The sequence below is a fragment of the Camelus bactrianus genome, chromosome 25 (genome assembly GCF_048773025.1).
Source record: "Camelus bactrianus isolate YW-2024 breed Bactrian camel chromosome 25, ASM4877302v1, whole genome shotgun sequence".
NCBI lineage: Eukaryota > Metazoa > Chordata > Mammalia > Artiodactyla > Camelidae > Camelus > Camelus bactrianus.
The window spans coordinates 38,973,829-39,000,223 of NC_133563.1; the positions used below are offsets into that span (position 1 = coordinate 38,973,829).

General features: G+C 47.0%; 2 protein-coding genes across 13 annotated transcripts in view; both read right to left on the reverse strand.

The window, feature by feature from the left end:
• The window catches only part of ZNF250 (zinc finger protein 250), a 42,060-nt gene that overhangs the window by 14,564 nt on the left and 1,101 nt on the right, over positions 1–26,395 (reverse strand). For 2 of the 10 annotated variants that reach the window (XM_074352806.1, XM_074352805.1), the window contains exon 1: positions 11,295–14,333. The exons of 2 other annotated variants lie outside the window; for them this stretch is intronic. In XM_074352806.1, coding sequence (XP_074208907.1) covers positions 11,295–11,324 — 30 coding nt within the window. In that variant the 5' untranslated portion in view covers positions 11,325–14,333. Of the gene's footprint in view, positions 1–197; positions 420–694; positions 3,269–3,374; positions 3,437–11,294; positions 14,334–26,395 lie in introns of those variants that run through there. 6 more of the 10 variants (XM_074352803.1, XM_074352802.1, XM_074352804.1 and 3 more) reach the window with 5 other exon arrangements.
• Positions 15,363–26,395, reverse strand: part of ZNF16 (zinc finger protein 16) — a 33,864-nt gene continuing 22,831 nt past the window's right edge. For 2 of the 3 annotated variants that reach the window (XM_074352788.1, XM_010961207.3), the window contains one exon: positions 15,363–17,455. In XM_074352788.1, the coding sequence (XP_074208889.1) occupies positions 15,714–17,455 (1,742 nt within the window). In that variant the 3' untranslated portion in view covers positions 15,363–15,713. Of the gene's footprint in view, positions 17,456–19,774; positions 19,781–26,395 lie in introns of all 3 variants that reach the window. The other variant, XM_074352789.1, reaches the window with a different exon arrangement.

Here is a 26,395-nt window from a genome sequence, read left to right on the forward strand (position 1 = left end):
CTCCAAACCGTGACCGCCTCCGTGGGACAGGAGGCTCTGGTGAGAGGCTGGCCCTCACTGCCCCATCCCTCGTTCACCAAAAATGCCCATTCCCTCCAAATTTGTGTGTGTGTTTCTGTGTGTGTAAGTGCAACACAACTCTAATTAGAATTCCAATAGGAGCCTTCTGAAGTGAATAAAACTACCTTAGAATTCACCTGAAAATGTGACGCTGGATGACAGGCAAGAATGGAATTTGAAACAACGGGGAATGGTCCGTGTGGCCAGGTGTCGGAACCTGCCGTAGAGAAGCCAGCATCCCCTGACCTCCTGGCGGCTAACCCATCCCCACAGCTTGAGGGCAGCACCACCCCTCCTGCCCCTCCATCCCCTCCATCCTCCCCGTCCCCTCCCCGCAACCCCATGTCCCACCCCCAACTGTGTCCCCTCCTGGGTCTCCCAGACCTGCCTTTCCTTGTGCTCAGTCATCCTCCCCATGGCTTTGTGCGGCTGCCTCCCGTGTGGCCTCCTTCCCCTCCACCCCAAGCGGCCCTGGTAAGTCTCGTATGACCTCATGCAGCTAAATTCTTGTCTACTGCTAGCAGTGGGGACAGTGGGTCACCTTGCCCTCCAGCAACTCAGTCACCACTAGGTCTCCTGCGCACTGCCCTCTCTGTGGGGGCCTCTGTCCTCCTCATCTGCATAAGGCACTGACCTTCGTGAACAATCCAGCTCGGTGCCCCGGGAACCTGGCAGAGATAGGCAGCCATCTGCACCATGACCTGACAACACCTGGGCCAGGGTCAGACAAAGAACACCAAGAGGAACCCCATTCAGGGCCTCCTCAAGGGGTGCTGGCGGCTGGCTAGTACAGCTGATCCAGGAGGTGTTGGCTCATGCGGCCACGAGGCGTGGGCCAGGCCGGCTCCTGCTGCCTCCTGACTCTGTGTCTGTGCACCTGAGCTGCCTCCTGCTCCACATTCACTACATACAGGGCACTGGGAGTGGCCATCATACAGCGTGGATGTTCAGTGAGTCCAGGGGCTCCTTTTTTGGTGCTGAGCTGGCAATCCTGTCCTCCAACTGGACATCTCCACATGGATGTCCTCTAGTACCTCAGACACTTAGCACCCAGCCACGAGCCCCACTTCGGCCCCAGCTGGCCTGCACACCTGCACCCAGTCCCCATCCTGAAGGAGACTTCCTCCTTGCCGTTCACACCCCAGTCCTGATCCAGCCTCCGTGTGTGCCAAGGACCTGGCCCCGTGGCAGAGTGGTCCTGCCCGGCCCTACCAAGGGAACACAGTGACTGTCCTCCAGCCCCTGCCCAGGCCTCCCCTCTGCTGGGTGGCTCCTGCCCACTGGCTGACATCTGGCCATGATGCCCTCTCGCCGAAGCCCTTCCTGAACCCCCTGGGAGGCCTCTGCCTCACTCAGTTCACAGCAGAGCAGACAGCAGCTCAACGTTTGCGGAGTAAGTGAATGAAACTAAAGGAGCAGTGAGACCATACATCACATCCTTTAGAGCAGCAGCAAGCACCAGGTGAACATCTACTGCAGGACACGCTACCCCCAACACGGGGCAAGTACAAAAAGCACCCAGCCCAGAGGTGCCCGCCCACCCACAGCTCAGGGTCAGTCTTCAGATGCAGGATTTTTGTTTTTGGAGATTCCCCAGGAAATAACCCAAACCAAACCGAAACAGATCAACGTCCTCTGCACCAGTGGTCACACTGCAGTGAGACGCTCTGACTCACAGGAACTAAAAACGGGACTGCAGAAACACAACTTAGAATTTACCTTTATTATTACTATTTTGTTTTGTAAGCTAAGCTATAGGAACTTAGCACTCTTGATGGAATTACTGATGATCTTGATGTAAAATCATGCCTGTCCTTCCCAAGACCCAGCCCACAGTGACAGGCTGTGACAGGCACACTCCCAGTCCCCTCCCTCCTCCTCCCTATCCTCACCCCAGGTTTTCCAGCTCCAATGCCCACTGCCTCCTTCTTCATCGCCATGGAGCCCAACGCTCCAGGTGGAAGCACCTTCCAAAGATGCAGTTCTGAACCAACTGAAAGAACAAAGCACAACCCTGCCACCTTCCGAAGCAAATGACCACAGATGTGCATCCAAGCAGCTTTCCTACGCGCCAGCAACACGGAGTCAGGAAACACACAGGGAAAAAGGTTCTGTTCACAAGAGCAACAGGAAACAAGCTTAAAATAAACATGAGAAATAAGATGTTAATTCTGCCCCCGTGTCCACAAAGCCATGCCAAAAGCCAAGAGGGCCAGGACCAGAGGGGCAGAGCAGGGCCACATCTGTAAACACAAGGAGACAGGCCAGGCTGTCAAATTTCGGGAAGGTCGGCCAATAAGCAGAACTGGACAATGGTCTAAAAGTGGAATATATGTGTGTTCCTGTATGACTGAAGCATTGTGCTGTGCACCAGAAATTGACACAGCATGGTAAAGTGACTACACCTCATTAAAAACAAACAAACAAATAAAAGTGGACCTTTGCACAAAGCTCAACCAACCTCCCAGAGAGTTGAGCAAAAACACAGATATAATTAGATCATTTTCATCCCATAAGCCAAAAGTGGAATGAATCCTTTCAGCTAACGAATAAGACATAAATTTTAAAATTACCTCATAAAAAGAACTTGAATAAAAGTACAGGTAAATTTTTATCACTTTAGACGGGAAAGGCCTTTCTCAGCAAAAAACCAAAAGCAGAAAGCCCGCGGGGTGGGGCACCGATCTGCATGAAAATCCAACCCTTATGCACATCAAAACACCGCGAGTCCCAGGAATGGGCCGGGACAGGAAGAATCTGACACAGGACAACGGTGGCTTTCCAAGTCAATGGAAAGATAGTTATTCAACAGGTAGAGTGCCAGACATATCAGGATTTAGGGAAAAAACTGCTGCTAGATTCCCAACTCGCCCCACGCCAGAACAGATTCCAGATGGAGCCACCGTCTCATAAGCACGAGAGGAAAACAGCGGTTTATATTAAAGCCAATCTTGGAGGGGCCCCGGCTCAGAGCCAAAGGCCTTGAGAGTAACATCTGAGCGTTAAAAACTTGAATTCTTCCGGCTCAAAACGCCCACACCAGAACAAAACACGCCATCCCGGTCACATGCAGCTTGACAAGGACGCACTCAACACCCACGGCCGGACGGGAATGGAGGGCAGGGCTGGAGCGCGGCGGCAGGGCCTAGGCGACGCAGGCGGGCGGAGAACCGGGGCCGCCGGTCCGCCGGCGAGCGGGGGCGCGGGGTAGGGCCCGGGGCGGGGGCGGGCGCGCGGGAAGCGCCCGGCCGTGGGGAGGGCGCGCGGTCCCGGGAGGGCGGGCGGGAGGTCCCGGCGCCGCGCGCCCCACTCACCGTCCTCGCCGCAGCCTCTCGCGCGAGGGGCGGCCGCCCGCAGCCACCCAGACAAAGGGGACGCCCCGCCTCGTCTGCGCGCCCGCCAATCCCGGAGGGCCGCGCCTCCGCCCACACCTCCCACGCCACCAATCCCGGAACGCGACACTTCCCAGTCGGCCCCCGGCCCCACCTTCCCCTCCCTGCTCATTTTTTTCCCGACTGACCGCGGTGCCGCGCTCTCCACCACCGAGAAACGAGGCCGCCATCGTGCCTAGAGAGGCCACACCGCACTTCCGGCGGCCTCGCGGAAGCTTCCGGCGCAGCCCCGGGACCGCCGAGGTCGGCCGAGTTCGGCCTTAGGACTGGTTTTGTCCAGTTGCCAGTGTTAAAGTGATTAAAGAAGGAGGCCATTAGACTGCGTGGCTCTACTGCCTTGCTAGCTATTTATGGAACCCCCATCTAAGCTCTTCATATCAGGCAACTGCTTAAGCTGTAGCCAGTCAATTTCCTTGTGTTGCTTCTGCCTTATGGTTTCAAGGAAGCTGCTCTGTCTCTGGCATCACATCCACACTCCAGGCAGAACGTGAAAAAGCAAAAAAACAAAAGCAAATACTTTCTCAGTCAGCTTCACTGTAGGGAGCTGGTTCGGAGCTACACTCGGTGACTTAAAGCTCCCTGGCCTGAAGTGTTACAAGACCAGCTCTAGCTTTTCCAAGGGGAGCTTGGAAAATGTAGCTTTCCATCTGGGAACAGTACCATGTTCAACAAAATCAGGACTCAATCTGTAAGGAAGAAGTGGGAACTGGATATTCAGTAGGCAACCAGTTGTGTTGGCCCACAGTTCTCAAAGCATGTGCTTCATTAAATGATCACTAAAGCTTTCATCTCCATTGACGTTTGTGAGTCTACTGTGTGTGGAAAGCCTATGCACAACTGGTTTTTGTCATCACAGAATCCACATGGAGAACTCCTGTATCAAATTTGGAAGGATGAATTTTACCACACACACACACAAAAAATGAAAACAAAGTAGAAAAATAGACACGCTTCAAACCGGAAAAAAATATTCGTACATCGTTTTACAGCAAAAGGGCACATTTTCTTAAAATATAGATTTTCCTCTAATCATTAAGGAAAACTAGGCAAATAATATGAACTTTTCAAAGAAAATGAAATACCACTGACTCTCAAACATTACTCACAACACTGGAAATGCAAGTTAAATCTCTCCTGAGCACCTTTCCCACCTTCCTGTCTAGAACGTAAGTGCCAGAGGGATTCTGCTCATTTTGTTCACTGGCACGTCCCAAGTACCTGTAAGAGCTCCTGGCCAAGAAGCGAACAGACGGATGACCGACACTGGCGAGTGGACACCCTCAAACGCCGCCTCACCTGTCCAGCAATTTCAATCCGCATTATAGAGGGTCACCTTTTAATCCAGCCACTCCTCTGCTGGGCACTGACCCCACAGGTCTGACTGCGCTTGGGAAACGCCTCCTGTGCGCCCTCCGCCCCCTGCCCTTTGCTGGCTCCCGGGAGAATGTGAGGAGACTAGGCCTCTGCTGTCTGCACCAGTTGTCCAGTCTCCTGATCTCCTTTATCCGCAGCAGGCAAAACAGAGCTCCTTCCTTTCAAACTCACGTCCTGGTGGGGAAAACACCATAAAGCTGCAAATTAGGTGACTTTGGCAGCCAGTGTGCTGGGAAGGGAAGGAAAACGGAGCAGGCAAGGGGGACAGGAGTCCCTGTTTGAGGACCCACTTACCTCACTCTTTCCTTTAGCTTCTTTCTATGGAAAATGTCAAAGATGTACAAAAGTAGGGCAAGTGGTACCGTGAAACCTCATGCTCATCACACAGCTGAAACAGTAACTGACCCATCTCTTTTCACCTGTTCTTTATTCAGTTACTTCCCTCCCATCCCACACATGAAGTCATTTTACTTAATAATTGCTTCCATATCTGTCTCTGAAAAATAAGGGCCCTTACAAAACAATTATGGAACCGTTATCACACCTAAATGTTGACAATTATCGCTTGTTATCATCAAATATCCAATCAGTGTTCAGATTCTACCATTTTTCTCATACATTAATATTATCTTTTTTTTTTTTTTTTTTTTTTTACAATCGGTTTGTGTAAATTGGGATTAAAACTAGGTACACAAATGCACAATGCATTTGGTCAATAGGTTTTTAAAATCTCTTAACTGATAGCCTCCTCCCACCTCTTTTTTTCCTCTTTGAAATTTATTCATTAAAGTCAGCACCCTGTGTTGTTTCTCACACTTGGGATTTTGCCATTTGCATTCTTGTGGTAACTTTCTGTCCTTAGACAGTCCTGCAAGCTTGTAGAGACTGACCGGGTTAGGTTGGCAGGGGCAAGAACACTTCATAGGTGGGGGCTTGTGTTCGTCCAGTAGCCTCTGCCCGAGTGCAGCCCACTCAGAGTTTGCAGGATGGTGACATTCTGGTTTTGGCGCCCTTCTGCATTGTGCAAACAGTTCTATAAAGACAAACTTCCCCCTATAAATTGGTTGGTTGCCCTGAAATATGGTCCACAGAGAAAAGGCAAGTAGATGCTTAATTATTGCCTTTATTTATAACTTTCAGAATAATGAATTGGTTTCCTAGCATTCTCCAGAGGTGACCAGTTTGGTACTTTTCTTTTTTCTATTATTAGTTGAACTAAAAAATTTAATAAATATAATGCGTTTTAGTTCATTACAGTTTTATCTGCTTGTTTCTTTTGGAGGGGAAAGGTCATCAGGTCTATTTTTTTGGTTTGTTTTAACAGGGGCACTGGGGATTGAACCCAGGACCTCGTGCATGCTAAGCACATGCTCTACCACTGAGCTACACCCTCCCACCTCGAGTTTTGAAAATTAATACTCATATCATCCCATCTGTGGTCAGTGTGAACTTCTTCAAGTTCGCCCTGAGTCTCTTTGACACAAGCCCTTTGATCATTGATGGCTTCCTCAGTTTCTGATATGACAGGACATCTCAGGCTCAGTTCCCATAATCCTGGGAGCCCCAGTCCCTCTCAGTAGGAAGTGGGGTTTGGAGGGCACAGCTGGGCTCTGCAGGTGCTCACTGCCACGAGGCTAGACGTTATCTCGAGGTCTTTTCTGAGGACAGAGCTAGAATACATTGTTTTAAATGTAAAAAACCCCATGAATTTAGAATTATATTTCAAATTCCAAATTTAGGGCTAGGTGGCTTTAACTTCTTTGATTTTATATTTGTATCTCTTTTTCTTCTATATTTAAAATCCTGGGTCCTAATTATCTAAACACAATTACTTATTTACTTTACTATATATATGTAATTGAGTCAGAATAACAATGCCATTGTTATTAACAGTATGATTATTGAAAATAATCTAGAATTACTTTGCTGTTCTTGTTGTTAGGATCTATCCCATTTTGGATATTATTCTGCTTCAAAGTAAATTAAACATTTTTTGTTTCTGTGGAGTTCAGACCCCAACTGTATATACTAGCTCACTTTGTCTCATTTTGCTTTTGCTTTTTAAGGTTACATTTTTCAGTTTTATATAATTTTGTTTTATGATTATGTAAAGCTTATATGGTTCCAAAGCCAAGTTGACAAAAAAGAACATTCAGAGAAGTCTGGCTTCTCTCCCTGTTTCCACCAACCTGTCATCTCCCTCTGTCTGTAGACACTTATTGAGACTATGGTTTCTCCTTCCATTTAAAAAAATCTAAGTAAACTTCAACGAACAGGCCTGCCCTTTGGCATCTTTCAGGCCACAGCGTTCGGGAGACCTCTCCTTGGCAGAGCACAGGGATATCCCTTACTCTTTCTTGCAGCTACACACGCCTCTCCTTCATGATTGTGCGGCAGTGTATTCACCAGTCTGTTACTACTGGACATTTGGGTTGTTTCCCGTCTGTTGCCATTCAAGTTAGTGCTGTAATGAATAGTTTTACATGGGTCTTTCCACAGTTCTGCCAGTTTACTTTCAGGATGGATCCCTAGACGTCCCCTGGTCAGTGGGTCTTTGTACTGCGTCTTTGCTGTGTGTTGCCCGGCTCCCTCCAAAGGGTTGTAAGGTCATGCATTCCCTCTGGTGGTCTTTCTTCACACCCTTGTGAACCAACTATGTTGTCAAATGTTTGGTATTTTGCCAATTTGAGAAGCAAGGAAAGGCATCTTGGTGTGGTTTCCTTTTGCATGTTTCTTCGGGGTGGAGTTGAACATCTTTTTCCTATGTCTTAATGCCACTTTCACTTACTTGTTCGTGAACTTGCTTATAGGTCTTGTCACCAACACTTGGGTCCAGCTGCTCGCCACTCGAAAGCCAATACAAAGAGAGGCACATGTTGGTAGAGAGCAAACTTTGCTTTATTCTGGAGGCTGGCAACTGTAGGGGGGAGGGCAGACTTGTATCCAGAAACCATCTCTCCACTGTGAATCAGGGGACAAGAGCTTATAAAGGGGAGTCTCAGGGGTGTACAGGCGGAGGGAGGGGGCTATAAGCAGAACCGCAGTCAGCTCTGACAGCCATCCTGAAATTAGTCACGTGGTGTCTAATCAGCATCATCTTGATTGTTGTCAGTACAGTTAATCTTCAGTTCCAGGGTCAGTTTGTTCCCATTTATTTGAGTCCAGTTCTTGGAATTGTGGCAGCTTATGACATGCCTACAGTCAGGTCATCATGTGGTTACCTTCTCCCATCAGGTGAGGGTTTCAGTATCTACAAGACAGCTCAAAGGACATGGCTCAGAATACTGTCTACAGCCCTTGAGGAGGAAATAAAGATAGCTGACTTTGTTTAGTGACTAAACTGTTATTATTTTGTATTGCTTGACTATTTCCCTTTGTTTCTGTATTTGCTTATTTCTCTGATTAAACTTACTCTTTGACTTAGGTTTTCCTACAGACAGGAGGCCGGCAGAGGATACAGTGGGGTGTGTGTGTCTGTCCTGGGAAGGCCCCACAGGGTCCTGCCCTGTTTCAGTCTCGTCCCTCTGATTTCAGAAGCACTATTATGTCAACCCTTTGTGACGTAAGCTGCAGATATTTTTAAAACTCTGTTTTTAATGCACCAATTTATCAATTGTTTAAGATTAAACATTGCCAAAGTCCTTGTAGTCTTTTTGGATGCAACTTGAGAAGTTATAATAAGCAATCGACTTGATACCAGAGAGATGGTTATTCAGAGTAGACTTCAAAGTAGATTTTAACTTATATTCTCTAAGCCTGATTTCATCAACTTTCAGTATTCAGTTCATCCTCTACCTAATCAATGTGCACAATGGAGAGTACTTAGAAATACCCCATCTAGAGAAGTGGAAGTTTCTTGAGGGGAAACACACTAGAAGGCTGATAATGCATTGATTTTTAAAAATATTTGATTGCTGTGTCTTTTTTATGGGTTTATTGAGGTATAAATTGCACATCTTAATTGTGCAACTTGATGAGAAATTTTTCACAACATATGCCTGTGAAACCATCACCACAATCAAGTCAGTGAACAAACCCATGAGCCCAAAATATATCCCCTTCCCCACCACTGGCAGGTGAACTGCTGTCACTCTAGCTTGATTTGTATTGGCTACAGTTTTAAGTAAACGGCACTTGTTTTGAGTGTGCGTGGGTCTTGGCTTCTTTCACTCAGCTTACATATTTTGAGACTTATTCAGAGTGCTGCATGTATCAACAGTTGCTCCTTTTGACTGGGGGGTATTAGCCTTCCATTGTAAGCATACATCACAATGTGTTTATCCATTTACCTCTTAATGGACATTGGGTTGTTTCCAGGTTTGGGCTATTGCAACTAAAACTGCTACAAACATTTGTGTCTGCATCTTTGTGTGGACCTGTGTTTTCCCTTCTCTCGGGTTAGTATCTACAGCGGCATGGCTGGGTGGTACAGTAGACTTAAGTTCAGCTTTCTAAGGAACTGCCGACCTCTTTCCAAAGTTTTTTTTTTTTTTTTTCTCTCCAAACTGCTTTTCATCCCCCTCAGGTATGACAGCTCAAGCTGCTGCATACACGGCCCACTTTTGGTAGAGTCACTTGTTTCCAAAATTAGCCATTCTCGTGGGTATGAGTGGTCTCACTGTGGTTTTAACGTGCATTGCTCTAACACTTAATCTTGTTCAATATTTCTTCTTGTGCTTATTTGCCATCTGTATATATTCTTTGGTGATGCGTCCATTCAAATCTTCTGCTTTTTTTTTTTTTAAAATAGGGTTATTTGTCTTCTAATTTTTTATTTTTTATAGGATGGGATACAAATTCGTTGGATATGTTTTGCAAATATCTTCTCCCAGTTTATGCGTTTTTTCCCATTTCATTTCAAGGAGCAAAATGTTTAAAATTTGATGAAGTCCTATTCACTGATTTACTTCCTTGAAACTTCCGTCTTTTTGTGTTGTATCTAATAAATCCTCTCAAAAGCCAAGGCTGGTAAGGTTTTCTTCTGTTTTCTTTAGGAGTTTCTGCTTTACATTTTTGTTGATGATACATTTTCAGTTAATTTTTGTACATAGTGTGGGGTAAGGATTGCGGTTCATTTTGTTGGTATGTGGTTATTCAATAGTTCCAACACCATTTGTTGAAAATGAAATCCTAATTTTTAAATAATCTTTTATATATTAATTTTATATGTGCTATGTGTAACATCAGCTGCAAATATTTCCCCCAATTTGTCATTTACCTTGTTGATTATATTGTTTTTGGTCATGCAAAAATTTATTTCTGTATAGTCAAATTTATCATTGTTTTCCCCTGTTGTTTCTTGATTTTGAGTTACAGTAAAGTTTCGTTAACTTCCAGGTTCTAGAGGAATTTATCCATGTTTTCATCTAGTACTTGTTTGGTTTTGCTTCCACGTGAATCTCTGTTCCATTTGGACTTTATTCTGCTATGTGATGTGAAGAATGAGTCTGATTTTGTATTTTTTTCCAAATGTCTATCTTGTTTTCCCATTTCTACATATTATGAAGTTCGTCCTTCTCCCCTGGATTTGAGACGCCACCTTTCTTTTGTATCAAATTTCCAGCTGGAAGTGATCTCTCTAGGTGATGTTTTGACATTTTGGAGAGGCTCAGAGCCTGGCCCGTGGGCACAGAGGAAGACACTGCACACAGAATAAACCACATGGGGTACCTGGCAGCCAGGCTGCCCCCACCTTTGTGTTGCTTCCAAGGAAGCCCAGGGGCCAGTGATGATTGTCTGGTTCTTGCCTGCCAAGTCCCAGGTGAGTGGTCAGCTGAGACTCTCCTGCTGCCACAGCTGCCCCGGCGTGGCCTGCACTGTCCTCAGCATCAGGGTCCTTTTCTCCCTTCAGACCCTGGAGTTACCTCTCGATCCTGGTCCTGCTCTCTCTCACACACTGTGCTCCAGAGTGTCCCTGGAGTTTGTGGGTTATTGATGGAAATAACGTCTGGATGTGGAGCAAGGAGAATACCCTCTAGTTCAGCGGTACCTGGGGGAGGGAGGGGGCTTTGGTGGGCGAGCGCAGTCAGGGGCATCTAGGTTTCAGGAGGTTGAAGGGAACTTCCAGAGAAGTCACAGTACACAAGACTTATTGGTGTCTGTAAACCAAAGAGCAAGGTGGAAGATGTGGGGGCCAAAGGGGGCTTCTATATTTTTCGAAGGTATGAAACACTTTATTACTTACATAATGGAGGTCTCTGAGGAGAGAAGGGAAGGCCTCACAAACTGGTCTTAAATGGCTGAGAGAGCAAGGAGGGTCACTGGGCTGGGTCTTTACTGAAGTCAGAAGGTGTGGTCAGCAGGAGGGTCTCCAAGCATAAGTGAGGGCCTGTGTGCTTTCAGTGTCCTGCTGGCATCAGAGGAGGGAGCACCCGGCTCCCAGATGTGGGCACAGAAATGAGGAGGATGAGGCCTCACAGCCATCAGCAAACATCAACCAACAGAACCAGACCACCAGTTATGACTCACCTTGAGGTTTGATGACAAGAGACACACCATGTTCCGTTCAACTGAATCAGTGTTTGTTTAAATGAGCTGTGTGGCCCTCTGAGCAGACTGCAGCCTGAGGCTGGCAGGGGAGGTGAAGGTCCTGCTGGTGCCTGCTTCAAGGGCAAGTGTGGAACTCCAGAGGAGGGCATCCTGGGGAGTACAGATAGAGACCTCTAGTGACTTTGATCAGTATTTTGGAGCAGCTATGAGGCAAGAGATTCCTGGAACTTTTTATACCAAAGGGGGCAACTTACTGGTTTTTTTCCCCAGGGTATTATTTATTTTATTAATTTTTTGAAATGAATTACTATTTTTAAAATTTCTTAAAATTTTTTGGGTTTTTTTTTGGGGGGGGCAGGTAATCAGGTTTCTTTCTTCATTAATTATTATATTTAATGGAAGCACTGGGGCTTGAACCCAGGACCTCGTGCATGCTAAGCACACACTCTACCACTGAGCCACTTCTCCCAGGGGGCAATGCTTAGGCAACTGCACGAGTCTGTAAAGCTGTGCAGATGGGCCATCTGTTAGCCAGGCCATCGGGTGCTGAGGTAACAGCTGAAGTTCGCCCAGCTGTGCCGACCTCAGGGCTGGCCTTTCATCAAGGTAGCACGTCATGACGTGAGAAGCAGCTCCCCTCTGAGCTCCATCTCCTAGTATGGTTGGCAGTTCTGATCGTACAGGCTATGAACGCCCACTGCTGCTCACTCAGTTCTCCCCAAGGGGACCCCCAGGTTGCCAAAGGGCCTAGCACCCTGGCATCTGGAAAGGGACTGAGGATAGGTGAGGCCATCCAAGTTCTTGCCTGCCAAGTCCCAGGTGAAATATGCCAGAGAGCACAGGTTTAGTCCATCCTGTTCTGAGGTGGCCTCAGCAGCCCTGAGCATGACGAGCAGCTGGGTATGAAGGGTCACAGGCTCAGGATGGCCCAGTTTGTGGCCAGCAGCTACAGCTCTAATGGCATATTGTACGGGGACAAGAGGGCAGTTTCTTGCACCAGAAGCCCTCGGCCAACTTATGGTGCATTTCAGCAGATGTAAATTTAGCAGGTATGTCATAGAGACACAAAAACTTTTTATCATTCTGTTATGTAAGCTTAGTAAGTTCTGAATGTCCAGTTGGGTCAAATTGTGGGTTTGCTTTGGTTTCCTTCCCCCTTTTTGAGGAGGATCCTGTCTACTGCACTTATGCTGATAAACTTCCTCCTCCAGAGGGCCTTCAACCAGCGTCATCAGGGTCAAGTGCCTCTGCAAGGCAAGGTTCCTTGATAGCATTTAAGGACCCCCTGGCTTAACTTGGGTTTGAGTTAGTCCATTGGCACAGCTTCTCCCTAGAGCCCTGAGGGTAAGGATCTTTGCTGTGACACAGGTGGTGGCACACCAAATGAGCTTCCGCTCTCTGCAGTGTGGACCTGAGCTTGCCACCTAATGCCTGCTCTTCCATGAGTGACAACCCGATGGATGCATACCTTGCACAGGGTGCAGTCTCTCCCCTGATCCTAAAGGCCGACAGGTCTGGGATCAGGTACACGACCCAGGGCCACTTTGACGGGGGCCCAATTCCATGCTCCAGTCCCTAAACACTAAGTAGGTATCAAAGCTGCTGATCCGGGTCACCTAACTCTGCAGCAGAGGCTCCCCGCGATCCCGCAGTGCGACACGTGCAGCTCGGCTGAGTGCACACTCGCCTGCAGACAGCAGGCCTGTTAGTAAAGCCAAAGCAGGAGCAGAGAGACTCCAGGCGATGTCATTGTCTGGGCATCCTGCTCCCAGTACCAATTTCAACTGTTATAGTCACCTGGAGAGGTGGATGGACCCTCCCCCCTCCATCAAAGACTTGGCTTGATGTCAAGACTGATGATGCCATACACACACGTGTATGAAAAGGTTTAGTACTCACATACCTGAGGTCAGCAGGGACGGGTCCAAAGTGGTATGAGAGCACAAGCAGCACAAGACAAGGAGACTCACCTGGGTGTTTGCTGTGTTTGGGGTGGGGCCAGGGAAGCCCCACCACGGACCAGCATGGGCCTGGGTGGCTTGAAACTTCTGCTGGCACTGAGGGAGGGGCACCTGGGCTTTCTTACCAGTGTGCCCAAATGTGGCACAGGGGTGGGGAGGGCAGGGGTGAGGCTTAAATGCTGTCAACAGTCAAACATCAGAAAAATGGGTCTAGAGCTAACACGGAATATTACTCACCCATTAAAAAGTAAAATCTTGCCATTTGCAACAACATGGATGGACTTGCAGGGCGTATGTTAAGCAAAATAAGTCAGACAGAGAAAGACAAATACTGTATGATACCACTTATATGTGGAATCCCAAAAATAAAACCAATGAATGTAACAAAAAAGATTCACAGAGATTGAGAACAAACTAGTGGATACTAGTGGGGGAAGGGAAGGGGCAAAACGGGGGTGGGAGACTGAGGTGCAAACTGCTCAGCCATTGTTCCCAGGAAGCGCACTTCCAAGGATGCTGTGAAAGTCAAAGGAAAGACATAACCTGTGGTTGACAGAAACTTGCTTTTCAAGACCATTCTTCTTTGGAAACATGACATCCTGAAATGAAATTTCTCAGTGGACAGCACACCCCAAATAGGTGAACCCTTCCCAGCTGCCAGCAGGGCCGAGCGGCCAGAGGAGCTGACAGCCACCGTCCTTCCTGTGGACCAGACCTCTGCCTCCCAGAGGAGGCCCGTTGCCTGCCTGTGCCTTGGCCCCAGGGGGCCTCCAGTGGCGTGGAGGCCAGGGGAGGGGGCAAAGGAGTTGAGAAGGGAGTGACATGGGCACATAGCAGATGGCAGATGAGCCTGTTAAAGGCAGGTCAGACCAAAACCCTCCAGCACTTTGCTCAGGGTGGGGCCCCAAGCCTATGCAGGCCAGGCCCCTGTGGTCTCACCTGCCTGCGCCCTCCGCCCCTGCTCCACCCACCTCACTGGTCATTCTCTCACTTGCTGCAGGTCGTAGCTCAAACGATGTTCAGGGAGCCCTTCTCTGACTGCCCCCACTTTAAAAATGAACTCCCAAAACACCCAGACCCCGTTTCCTGCTTTACTTTTGCTTCACAGCACTCACAACCATTGGGTAATTCTCTCCCCACTGGAAGGCAAACTCGAGGGCAGGCATTTGTCTAGTCTCCCCCAGTGAATGGCCCAGGGCAAGTTCAGCATGTATTTACTGAAGAAAGGAATCACAGAACCAGGCTGGACAAGGAGCCAGAAGAGGTGCCTGTTGTTAGGTGGGAGACCGGGCAGCTGAGCTGGAGGACAGGGTGGGGCTGTGTCCAAGCTGCACAGTGTTGCCTTAGCGGAGGGTCTGAAGCAGAGGGGAGGGTGTGACAGTGATGGCTGCTCAGCGTGGTCTGAGGTGAGGGCAGGCAACCAACCCACCCTGCCCAAGCCCATGGGACTCGGCTGTGCATCCGAGTCAACAGCCTCTCCCTCCTCGTCTGCAACTGCCAGCCTTGCCTCTACTCCCCAGGAAGCCCAAAGCCAAAACCTTACCTTCCACCTTAACACAAACCTGACAAAACCTGCCTGTGGCCGTCTCCCCTCCAGAGATAATGCAGGTGCCCCTCCCTCCACCCATCCTATGACACCTCCAGGTCTAGATTTGCTGGCTGCATCCAGGGGCCTCCCAGGTGGCAGACGTGCTGCTTCTGGGCCAAGTTCCCCCTGCCTGGTGACTAGGGGCACAGCTCAGGGAAACTGAGGAGGGACCCAGTGCTCACCCAGCAGGTGATGTACCTGGGGAAAAGCTGAGCCTGGGAGCCTGTGGAGTGAACAGGAGGGGCACAGAGAAAGTTGGGCTCTGTGGTTAAGGCATGGAGCTGGAGGCTGGGAAACAGCCCCAAGTGGGACCACAGGGGCCCAAGTCACAGCAGAATGCGAAGGTAGGACCTCAGACTGCAGCCAGCCACCAGGGAGAGGGGCAGTGGGGGAATCTCGCATCTCACTGTGGAATGGGAGGGACAAGAAAGGGTGAGGAGGTGGTGGCGTTGTGCACACACCACTTCTGGGGGAGGGTGACAACAATCAGACCTCAACAACTCTTGATCTGATTTTATGTGGACAGAATACCAACTATAGCCACTGACGAAGAACTTGCTCCTTATGACTAGTTATCGAACAAAAGAATTACCGTAGTTATCTGGAACCAAACGTTGGTGCACTTTTTTGGTTGTGTTTGAGAGTGCAGCCCTATAATCTCCTCCCTCCCAACACGTGGCAGTCTGATAACAAAACAAAAAGGACACAAGGTCACAGGAGGGGGAGCTCGGGCAGGAAGCCCATGAAGAGGTCTCATAGCAGGCCCAGCTCTGGGGACAGTGGGACAGTGGCTGTGAGGGTGGAGGTGTGGGTGTGCCGGTCAGCTCTGGGGGCGGGGGGTGGGGGGCTTCACTCCCTGCCGTGGACCAGCTGGTGCTTGAGCAGCTTGGAGCGCTGGCTGAAGGCCTTCCCGCAGGCGGCACAGTCATAGGGCTTCACCCCCGTGTGGATCCTTTGGTGCTGGATGAGGACCGAACGCTGGCTGAAGGCCTTCCCGCACTCACTGCACTTGTAGGGCCTCTCGCCAGTGTGGATGATCTGATGCTGAATGAGGTGCGAGCTCTGGCTGAAGCCCTTCCCACACTCCACGCACGTGTAGGGCTTCTCCCCGGTGTGGACCTTCTGGTGGTGGATGAGGTTTGAGCTGCGGTTGAAGGCCTTACCGCACTGGCTACACTCGTGGGGCTTCAATCCGTTGTGGACCCGCTGGTGCTGAATGAGAGTGGAGCTCTGGCTGAAGGTCTTCCCGCACTCTGTGCATTCATAGGGTTTCTCCCCGGTGTGAACCCGCTGGTGGAGGATGAGGTTGGAGCTGCGCCCGAATGTCTTCCCGCATTCGTGACACTCATAGGGCTTGTCGCCCGTGTGTACACCCTGGTGCTGGATGAGGGCCGAGCTGTGGCTGAAGGCCTTCCCGCACACGCTGCAGGCGTAAGGCTTCTCTCCTGTGTGGATGATCTGGTGTTTCCTGAGCACCGAGCTGTAACCAAAGGCCTTCCCGCACACACCACACACGTGAGGCTTCTCTCCAGTGTGGATCCTGCGATGCTGAATGAGGCTGGAGCTCTGGCTGAAGGCCTTCCCACAGTCACTGCACTTGTAGGGCTTCTCCCCAGTGTGAACCCTGTGATGCTTAATGAGGTTGGAGACCCGGCTGAACGGTTTGCCGCACTCACTACACTCATAAGGCCTCTCTCCAGTGTGAACCCTCTGGTGCTTCCTCAGGTGTGAGCTCTGGCTGAAGGCCTTCCCGCACTCACTGCACTCGAAAGGCTTCTCCCCGGTGTGGATCCTGTGGTGTTTAATGAGGTTTGAGCTACGCCTAAAGGCCTTCCCACATTCATTGCACACATACGGCTTCTCCCCAGAATGAATTCTTTGATGCTGGATGAGGTTTGAGCTCCGCCTAAAGGCCTTCCCGCACTCACTACACTCATAGGGCTTCTCACTCATATGGGACTTGAGGTGCTTTTTAAGGCTGGAGCTCTGGCCGAAGGCCTTTCCACATTCGGTGCATACGTGAGGCCTCTCTCCGCGGTGGCTAAGCCGGTGCTGGAGGAGTTCCGAGTGCATGCCAAAGGACTTTCCACACTCGCTACAGATGAAGGACTTCTGCCCAGTGTGCGTTATCTGATGCTGAGTAAGACCGTGGCTTCCTCGGAAGGTCTTCCCACACTCGCTGCATATGAACTGGCCTTCGGCTGTGTGAACCCCCTCGGAGATGGTTGGGTCCAGGCTGTGCTGGGAGCTCTGGTGGCTACGTGCACCGTGCAGACGTGTCCCCTCATTCAAAGTCACTCCCTGCTGTGCCCCTGGGTTTGGGCTCAGACTGCAGCTTCTCTCCGGGTCATCACAATCCACCTCTTTCTCTCCCACGTGGCCCTTCAGGGGCACCTGCTCCGGGGCGGAGTGGCCCTCCCCGTAGAGGAACTCCCAGTCTCTTTCTGATACATCATCACAGAGCTCTCCAACCTCAGGTGCCCGGGAGTCATCACTGGCATAGTTTTCTGATTTTCCTGCCTGTGATTCCAAATCCTCAGAAAGCTCTTCCTTCTGAAGAAACTCCTTGCCCTCAGTCCCAGGGGCCCAACCTGAAATAACAACCATGAGGTCACTTGGAAGGAAACAGGAAGTACAGACAAGTCTGGGAGCGTGGGACCCACGGAGGGTGGTCCTGGGACTCTCGAGGGAACCGTGAGGGGCTGGGAGAGCTCAGGGGATGAGGCTGCCCCCTGCCCCCACATTTCAGGAATCACCTGCAGCCTCCCTTCCAAGGCAGGACAAAATCCTGGCCTGAGGCGAGGCAGGCTCTCAGCTGCCCTTCCCCTTGCGCGCAGCAGGCCATCAGCAAGTCCTGTTGGCTCTACCCAGCCTGCTCCAGGAAAGCACCGCACACTGCCTGCTACACTGCTGAGGGTGCTCCCCTCTTCTGTTCCAGATGCACAGCGCACGGTGCCAGCTGCTCAGGCCCAGCTGTTTGTCTCCCAGCACCAAGCACTGGCATTGGCCTCACTGTAGGAATCCCAGTGTTGGGGTGGGCCCCGAGCCAGCAGGCGCAGGGGACTTTTCCCTTCAGAGGAGCAGAGCAGGCTTTGACTGTGTCATGTCATGGCCTCTGGAATGTCAAGTTCTGTCCCACTCAACAGAGGATCCTTCAGAGACCAGGCCCCATCCTGCCAAGGCTGCCTGACTCACAGAAATGCATTCTGACTGGTGTCGGCTGATACAGGGGCTAAACTGCTGCCCCACCGTTCTGCGGTGGAGGCATGCACAAGGCTGCTTCTTTTCATGTCTAAAGTATCTCTCACTCTCCCGTTCAAATGGAGACACAGGCCATGCCACTGCTGCCTGTTCCTGCCTGGATGGGGAGTAGCTTACTGGCCTCCCACCTTCCCTCCTGCCCACAACAGCCTGGTGACATGGGAGCAAGTGAACACCTTAGGGTCACCGTGCACCTGCCCCAGATGGTCCTGAGCTCCCCCTTCCCACCGCTGGTCTCTGCTCCAGCACCTCACAGGAGAGGGCTTCTCTGACCACTGCCCCTCCTTGCTCTCCCTGCACAGCCCTGACTGCCCCAGACAGGGCTGTGTGTCTCAGAACTGGGGCCACCCAGTGGTGCTGAGTGGGTGGGTGGACACCCCTCCATATCCCCAGCCTCCTTGGGCCTGCTGCCCTCTGCCCTGCCCCTCAGCTCAGGATGACACTGACCCTCCTGCCTGGAACTTCTGGGACCTACTACCACAGCAGCACTGTCTCCCCTCATCTGGACACTTGTTCTCAAAGGAGTCGCCACTGATCTCAACACAGAACCAGACTGCCACAAACTCAGCCTGCCTGCCTGGCATGCCCACGTGCCTGGTGGTGACAGTTCACGTCCCCGTCACCTGACCCATCGTCCAAACACGCTGCTTGTGGCATGCCCGCTGGGCCACGAGGCCAGCACACAGAGGGAGGCACCGAGGTTGGACTTCCTGCTGACCCTCAGGCAGGCCAGTCCTCACACACGGCACGCGGGCTCCCAGGAGTGATGAGGGACCTGGTGTAGTAAACAAGGGTCTGGCTGGGATGGCCCAGGACCCCTATGCTCCCACTGCGCCCCATGACCAACCCAGGGAGCCCCCACCCTCTTCTGGCTGCAGGTGGAGAAGGAATGGAGCTTTTCCATAAGGGGTCAGAGGGGACCCATTTCAGGCTCTGTGGCTGCGTGATCTCTGTCACACAGTCAGCTTTGTTAAAATGCTTAAAAAACCTTTAAACTGTTCTTTGCTTGCCAGCCATAAAAACCACAGGCGGGCTGAATCTGGCCTTGGACCATGGTTTGCTGACCCTGACTGAGACAAGGTCACTGGTGTGGCTCAGGAGGGGTGGCCATGGGAACTGGTTTTGGGCCAGAGTGACTGTCGACCTGGAAGCCTTTCACTGAGACAGGAGACAAGTCCGGTGGTGAGAGTGATGAGAGGTCACTCCTGATTTGTTAAACCCGATGTAATGTTCTCAGCAACATAAGAACTACTGGAAAAAATGATGAAAAGTTCCTCTTTTGAAGGGAAATATAAAATCAGAAACATGGCTTCCCTTAAGAAAATCTTAAAAAAACTAAAACAATCGAGTTTGGCTGTGAAGGTGAAGGACAAGGTCTGAAAACAAACGCAGTTGTTTGCACTGTCCTCGCTGCCCAACGAGTGTGATGCAACTGGAGAGAAGGGGAGCTCTGAGCTCTCCCAGCACACGATAAACCACCCGTGTTTCCTGAGAGAAGCGCTCAATGAAGACTGTGATCAGCAGCTTCCGGGTTCATGAAGAGCAGCTCAGAGAGGCACCTGCCTCAGAGCCGCGCTCGTGTGAGTGCCACATGTGGCTGCGGTGCTGGCTGCTGAGGGGTGCAGCAGGGGCCACACCCAGTGCCTGACCCCTCGCTTGCCACACAGACCCGGGGGCCACATCCCCGCCGGCTCCACTAGTCTCCCACCTCCCGCTGTGGCTCTGCTTTTGTTTTACGTAATAGTTTATTAAGGTGAAATTCACAAACATAAAATTAGCTGTTTTAAATGAACAATCAGTGGCGTTTAGTATATTTACAATGTTGTGCAGTCAAAACCTTATCTTGTTCCAAGACATTTTCATCACTCCAAAGCCCATCAGTTTACCCCCGTATCTCCCTGCCCCAGCCCCTTGTAACCAACCTGCATTTTGTCTCTATGGACTTAACTATCCCTGATGCCTCATATAAATGGAATCAGATGGTATGTGACTTTTGATGTCTGGGTTCTTTCACGTAACCTAATGCTTTTGCAGGCTCATTCACACTGCAGCAGGTATCAGTACTTTGATCCTTTTTGTTTCGTATTGTTAGGTTTATTTATTTTTTGATGGAGGTACTGGGGACTGAACCCAGGACCTCATGCCTGCTAAGCACATGCTCCACCATTGAGTTATACTCTCCCTCCTTCATGCCTTTTTATGGCTGAGTAATATTCCACTGTGTGGATATACCACATTTTGCTTATGCATTCATCCACTGATGGCCATCTGGGCTGTTGACACCTCTTAGTTATTGTGAACAGTGCTATGAACGCGATGTACGTGTGCTTGTTTCAGTACTTGCCTTAAACTCTTGGAGCATATATCTAGCAGTAGAGTTGCTGGGTCACATGGTAATGGTATGTTTAAACTTTTGAGGAACTGCCAAATTGTATTCCACAGTGGCTGTAACATTTTCACATTCCCACCAGCAATGTATGAGGGTTCCAATTTCTCCACATCCTTGAAAACACTTGTTAATTATTTGATTTCTACAATCATCCTAGTGGGTGTGAAGTGGTAATCTTATTGGGGTTTTGATTTGCATTTCTCAAGTGACTAATAAATTTCAACATCTTTTCATGTGCTTGTTGGTTATTTGTATATTTTCTTTGAAGAAATGTTTATTCCATTCCTTGGCTCATTTAAAAAGCAAGTTGTTTGTCTTTTGTTGTTGAGTTGTAGTTCTCTATATATTCTGGGTACTAGACCTTTACCAGCTATACAGTTTGCAAAGAGTTTCTCCCATTCTGTAGGATGTCTTTTCACTTTCTTGATAATGTTCTTTCATGCCCCAAAGTTTTTTTGATGAAGTCCAATTTACCTTTTTCTTTTGTTGCTCATGCTTTTGGTGTCCTATCTAAGAATCTATTGCCAAACCCAAGGTTATGAAAATATACCGTTTTCTTCTAACAACTTTATGACTGTGGTTCTTGTATTTGGTTGTTGGATGATTTCAGTGTTTGCATATGGCATGAGGTAGTGAGTCCAAGTTCATTGTTCTGCATGTGGAAATCTACTTGTTCAGCACCATGTATTGAAGAGTTATCTTTCTACACTGAGTAGTCTTAGCACACTGGTTGAAAGTCAATCAGCTTCAGACGTTTGGGCTTATTCTAGACTTTCAATTCTATTCCATTGATCTATATGTTTATCCTTATGTCAGTACCAAATTGTTTTGATTACTGCAGCTTTGCAGTAAGTTTTGAAACCGGGAAAAATGACTCCTCGGATGTCCTTTCTCAAGTTTGTTTTGGCTATTTGACGTCCCTCGTAATTACACATGAATTTGAGGATGGCTTTTCCGTTTCTGCAAAAAAAGGCTGTTGGAATTTTGATAGGGATTGTATTGAATCTACAGGTTGCTCTGGATAGCACAGACATCATAACATTATTAAGTCCAATCCATGGACACGGGCTGTCTTTTCAATTATTTAGGTTTTCTTTAATTTCTTTTGGCAATGCTTTGTAGCTCTCAGTCAACACGCCTTTCACCCACTTGCTTAAATGTATTTGTAAAGTTTTTTTCTCTTTCATGCTATTATAAATGAATTTTCTTAATTTCCGTTTCAGGTTGCTCATTTTTGCATACAGAAACACAGCTGATTTTGTGTTGACTTGTACCTTGCAACTTTGCTGAATTCTATTTATTAGGTCTAGTAGCTTTTTAATGGATTCGTTGAGATTTTATACATTTGGGATCATGCCTTATGCAAACAGAGATAATTTTATTTCTTCCTTCCCAATTAGAATGCCTTTTATTTCTTTTTCTTGCCTGATTGCTCTGGTCAGGACTTCCAGTAAAATAGTGATATACTTGAAAGCAGGTATATTTTCCTGATCTTTGGGGGAAAGCTTTTAATATTTCACTAATATATATGATGTTAGGTGCAGATTTTTCGTGAATATCCTTTATCATGTTGAGGAGGATGCCTCGTATTATTACTTTTCCTAGTGTTTTTATCATGAAAGTATGTTTGATTTTGTCAACATATTCTGCATCAAGATGATTAGTTTTTCTCCTTCATTCTACCAGTGTGGTGAATGGCACTGACTGGATTTCATGTTGAATCACTCTTGTGTTCCTGGGTTATATCCCCCTGGGTCATGGGGTATAATACTTTTAACATGCTGCTGGGTTCAGTCTGAGCGTTTTGTTGAGGGTTTTGCACATTTAGCCATAACATGTCTTGATATGCAGTTTCCTTTTCCTGTGATGTATTTATTTGACTTTCCTTCCTCTTCTATAGTTTGGGAGAGTTTGAGAAAATCAGTATTAATTCTTTTTCAAATGTTTGGAAGAATTTATCAATGAAGCCATTTGGTCCTGAATGTTTGTCAGGAGTTCTTAAAATTACTGATTCAATCTTTAATTATTGTAAGTCCATTCAGATTTTTCTACCTATTCTTGAGTCACTCTTGGTAATTCTTTTTTTAATTTACAGGAATGTATCTCTTCCATCTAGTTTATCTAATTTGTTGGTATGCAACTGTTAAGAGTATTCTTGTTTACTCCTTTCTACTTTTGTAAGGTTGGTGGTAATGTCCCCATCCCATTTTCATTATGTATCTTCTTTTTTTGTTACTTTAAAGGTTAATTCTGTTGATCATTTAAAAAAAAAACAACTTTTAATTTCATTGATTCTCTATCATTTTTCTATTGTTTCATTTATTGTTTCTGCTCTAATGCTTACTGTCTCCTTCCTTCTGCTAGCTCTGGGCTTAGTTTGCTCTTCTTTCTTTTGATCTTTAAGATGTAGTTAGGTCGCTGATTTAAGGTCTTTCTTTCTTTTTAACGTAGGCATTTACTGCTATACATTTCCCCTTTGGCTTTACCTTACCTGCAACTCCTAAGTTCTGGTATTTGTGGTTTTGTTTTCATTTGTCTGTAGGTATTTTCTAACCTCCCTTGTGATTTCATCTTTGACCCACTGGTTAAGAGTGTGTGGTTTTATTTTTACATACTTGTGATTTTTCCAGTTTTCCTGCTGTTACAATTGGAGATGATATTTCTCATTATTTCAATTCTTTAAAACGTAGTAAGACTTGCTTTGTGTCTAACATGCAGTCTGTGCTGGAAGATGTTCCATGTGCATCTGCTCCTTGCTGGTGTGCATATCTATGACTGTTTAGCTCTAGTTGGGTTACAGTGTTGTCCAATTTCCTTATTTCATTATTGAACTTGTTTAGATGTTCTATCGATTTTTGGAAGTGAGGTACTGAAATCTCCAACCATTGTTGTAAAAGTATCCACTACTCCTTTCAAATCTTTGCTTGCTTCATGTACTTTGGTTCTTTTTTATGTGTAACTGCTCTACCTTCTTAATGAATCAACCCTTTCATCAATATATGATGTCCTTCTTTTCTCTTGTAACAGTTTTTGACTTAGCTGATTTTGTCTGGTATCAGTATAGTCATTCCAGTTCTCTTTTGGTTACCATTTGCATGGAATGTATTTTTTCACTTTTCAACTTAAGCTTATTTGTTTCTTTGGATTTAAAGTAAGCCTCCTGTAGCCAGCATATAGTTGGATCATGCTTTTTAAATCCATTCTGTCAATATCTGCCTTTTGACTAGAGAGTTTAAACCAGTAACATTTAAAGTAATTACCAATGAGGACTCACTTCTGCCACTTTGCTTTCTGAATTTTTTGTTTTTGGTATCTTTTATCCCGTTTGTCCCTCATTTCCTCTATTACTGCCTCCTTTTGTGTTCCATTTTGTTTCTCTTTCTTTCTTCCTTCCTTCTTTTTTCTTTTCTTTCTCTTCTCTCTCTCTCTCTTTTGGAATTGTACCATCTTGATTGTCTTTATTCCTTTTGTGTATATTTCAAAGATATTGTCTTAGCGGTATCATAGGGATTATAATTAACATCCTAACATCCTAAAACAATCTAGTTTGGTACCCCCCAGCTTTGTTGAACTATAATTGCCATGAAACATCGTATAAGTTTAAGCTGTGTGACAGGGTAATATGATATACATATATACTATGAAATGACCACCACCATAAGGGTAGCTAACACATCCATCACCTCACATAGTTACCATTTTGTGTGTGTGTGTGTGTGTGTGTGTGTGTGTGTGTGTGTGTGTGCATGTATCTGGTGAGAACTTTTAAGACCTACTCTCTTAACAATTTTCAAGTATATAATACATTAATTATAATCACCATGCAGTATATTAAAACCCCCAAATAAAGCCATCAAATTTGAACTGATACCAACTTAGCCACCATAGCATACAAAAACTCTGCTCCTACACAGCTGTGTTCCCACATTTCTGCTGCTGCTGTCACAAATGAATCTGTATGTTGTGTGTTCACTAGTGCAGGTTTATGATTGTTTTTATGCATTTGTCTTTTAAATCAAATAAGAAATAAAAAGTGGGGTTATATACCAAAAATACAATAACACTAGCTTTTTAACTTACCTCTGTAGTTAATTTTACCAGAGATCTTTAGTTCTTTGTATGGCTTTGAGTTCCTGTCTGAAGTCCTTTCATCTTAACTGCTAAGACTCTCTCAACATTTCTTACAGGGCAGGTCTATTGGTAATAAACATCCTCAGCTTTTGTTTATTTGGGAGTGTCTTCATTTCACCTTCGTTTTGAAAGATCATTCTGCCAGATACAGAATTCTTAGTTGGCGTGTTCATTCTCTCAGCACATTAAATGTCCTCCCACTGCTTTCCAACCTCTAAGGGTTCTGATGGGAAACTGGCTGTTAATCTTACTGAGGATCCCTTGTACAAGATGGGCTTCTTGCCTTTTGTTAAGATTCAGTCCTTTCACAATTTGATTATGAGTCTTGGTGTGGGTCTCTTTGTATCCTGGCTGGAGTTTGTGGAGCTTTTTGGATGTGTGGATTCAACTCTTTCATCAAATTTAAGCCACTTTGGCCATTATTCCAGTATTCTTTCAACCCCCCCCTCCCCCATCCTTTTTCTTGGACTCCCAAATGTGTGCTTGTTCCCTTGATGGTATCCCATGAGTCTGCTAGGCTCCATTCACTTTTCTTCAAACTTTTTTCTTTCTGCTCCTCAGACTGGATAATTTCAATTGTCTATCTTCAAGCTCACTGATTCAACTGCCTGCTCAAATCTGCTGTTGAAACCTTCCAGCAAATTCTTCATTTTAGTTATTGTAATTTTCAGCTCTAGGATTTCTAATCTCTTTCTCCATTCTTTCTTTTTATATAAAATTGTAAATTTGTAATTTTCTCTATTGATATTCTTATTTCGTTTGTGCATCATTTCTCTTTAGTTCTTTGTCCATGGTTTCTTTTAGATCTTTGTGCACATTTAACACAGCTGATTTATGGTCTGTCAAGTATCTGTGCTTTTTCAGGGATGCTTCTGCCAGTTAACTTTTTTCCCTTGAATGGCCCAGCCATATTTTCCTGCTTGTTTTTATTCGTTGTGATTTTTTGTTAAAAACTGGACATTTGAATATTGTGGTAACTCTGTAAATCAGTCTCTCCCATCTACAGGCTTTTTTTTTTTTTTCCCTGTTCTCAATTGTTGAAGGCTACAGTCATCTGTTAATTTAGTCATGTTCCAAACTATTTTTGCAAAAACTGCATTCCTTGTAATGTGTGGTCACTGAGGTCTCTGTTTCTTTAGCTTGTGTTCAGCTACTGTTTTGATGGAGGTTTCCTTGAACACTAACAGTAAAATAAAAATAATACACTTCTCCCACTTTGTGGATTGGCCCTGTGCTGGGACTCTATTTATTACTCTGATGTGGCTTCCTGCTTCCACTGATCTTAGAGATCAGCCGAAGTGAAGCTACAGTCTTCATAGGTCTTTTCTAAGAATACAACCTATCCTGGGCACATGTGTGGCTTTTTCAATTCCCTGATATATAAGGGTGCTTCTGAATACCCTCATTTTTCCAGCTCTCCCTCTTAGGTTTTAGGTGGTTGACTGTACTGTGGGGTTTTAGTTCACCTTACAATGTTTTTGAGCCCACCACATTTCTTTTCTTTCTTTTTTTTTTTTGAGCCCACCACTTTTCTTTTCTTTCTCCCTCACCCTCCCACCTTTATTTTTTTGAGCTCACCACTTTTCTGCTGAGTAAGTTCTGAGTTAGGCAACATAGAGACACTGCATCAATTCTTTATCAAACCCCACATAAGTGAGAACAAAATGGTTTTTGAGTAAGTTCTGCTCTGCTCCCTTTGGAACCAGGGACCAGGGTCCCACACTGGGAACACAGGCTGCTCACTTTAAGA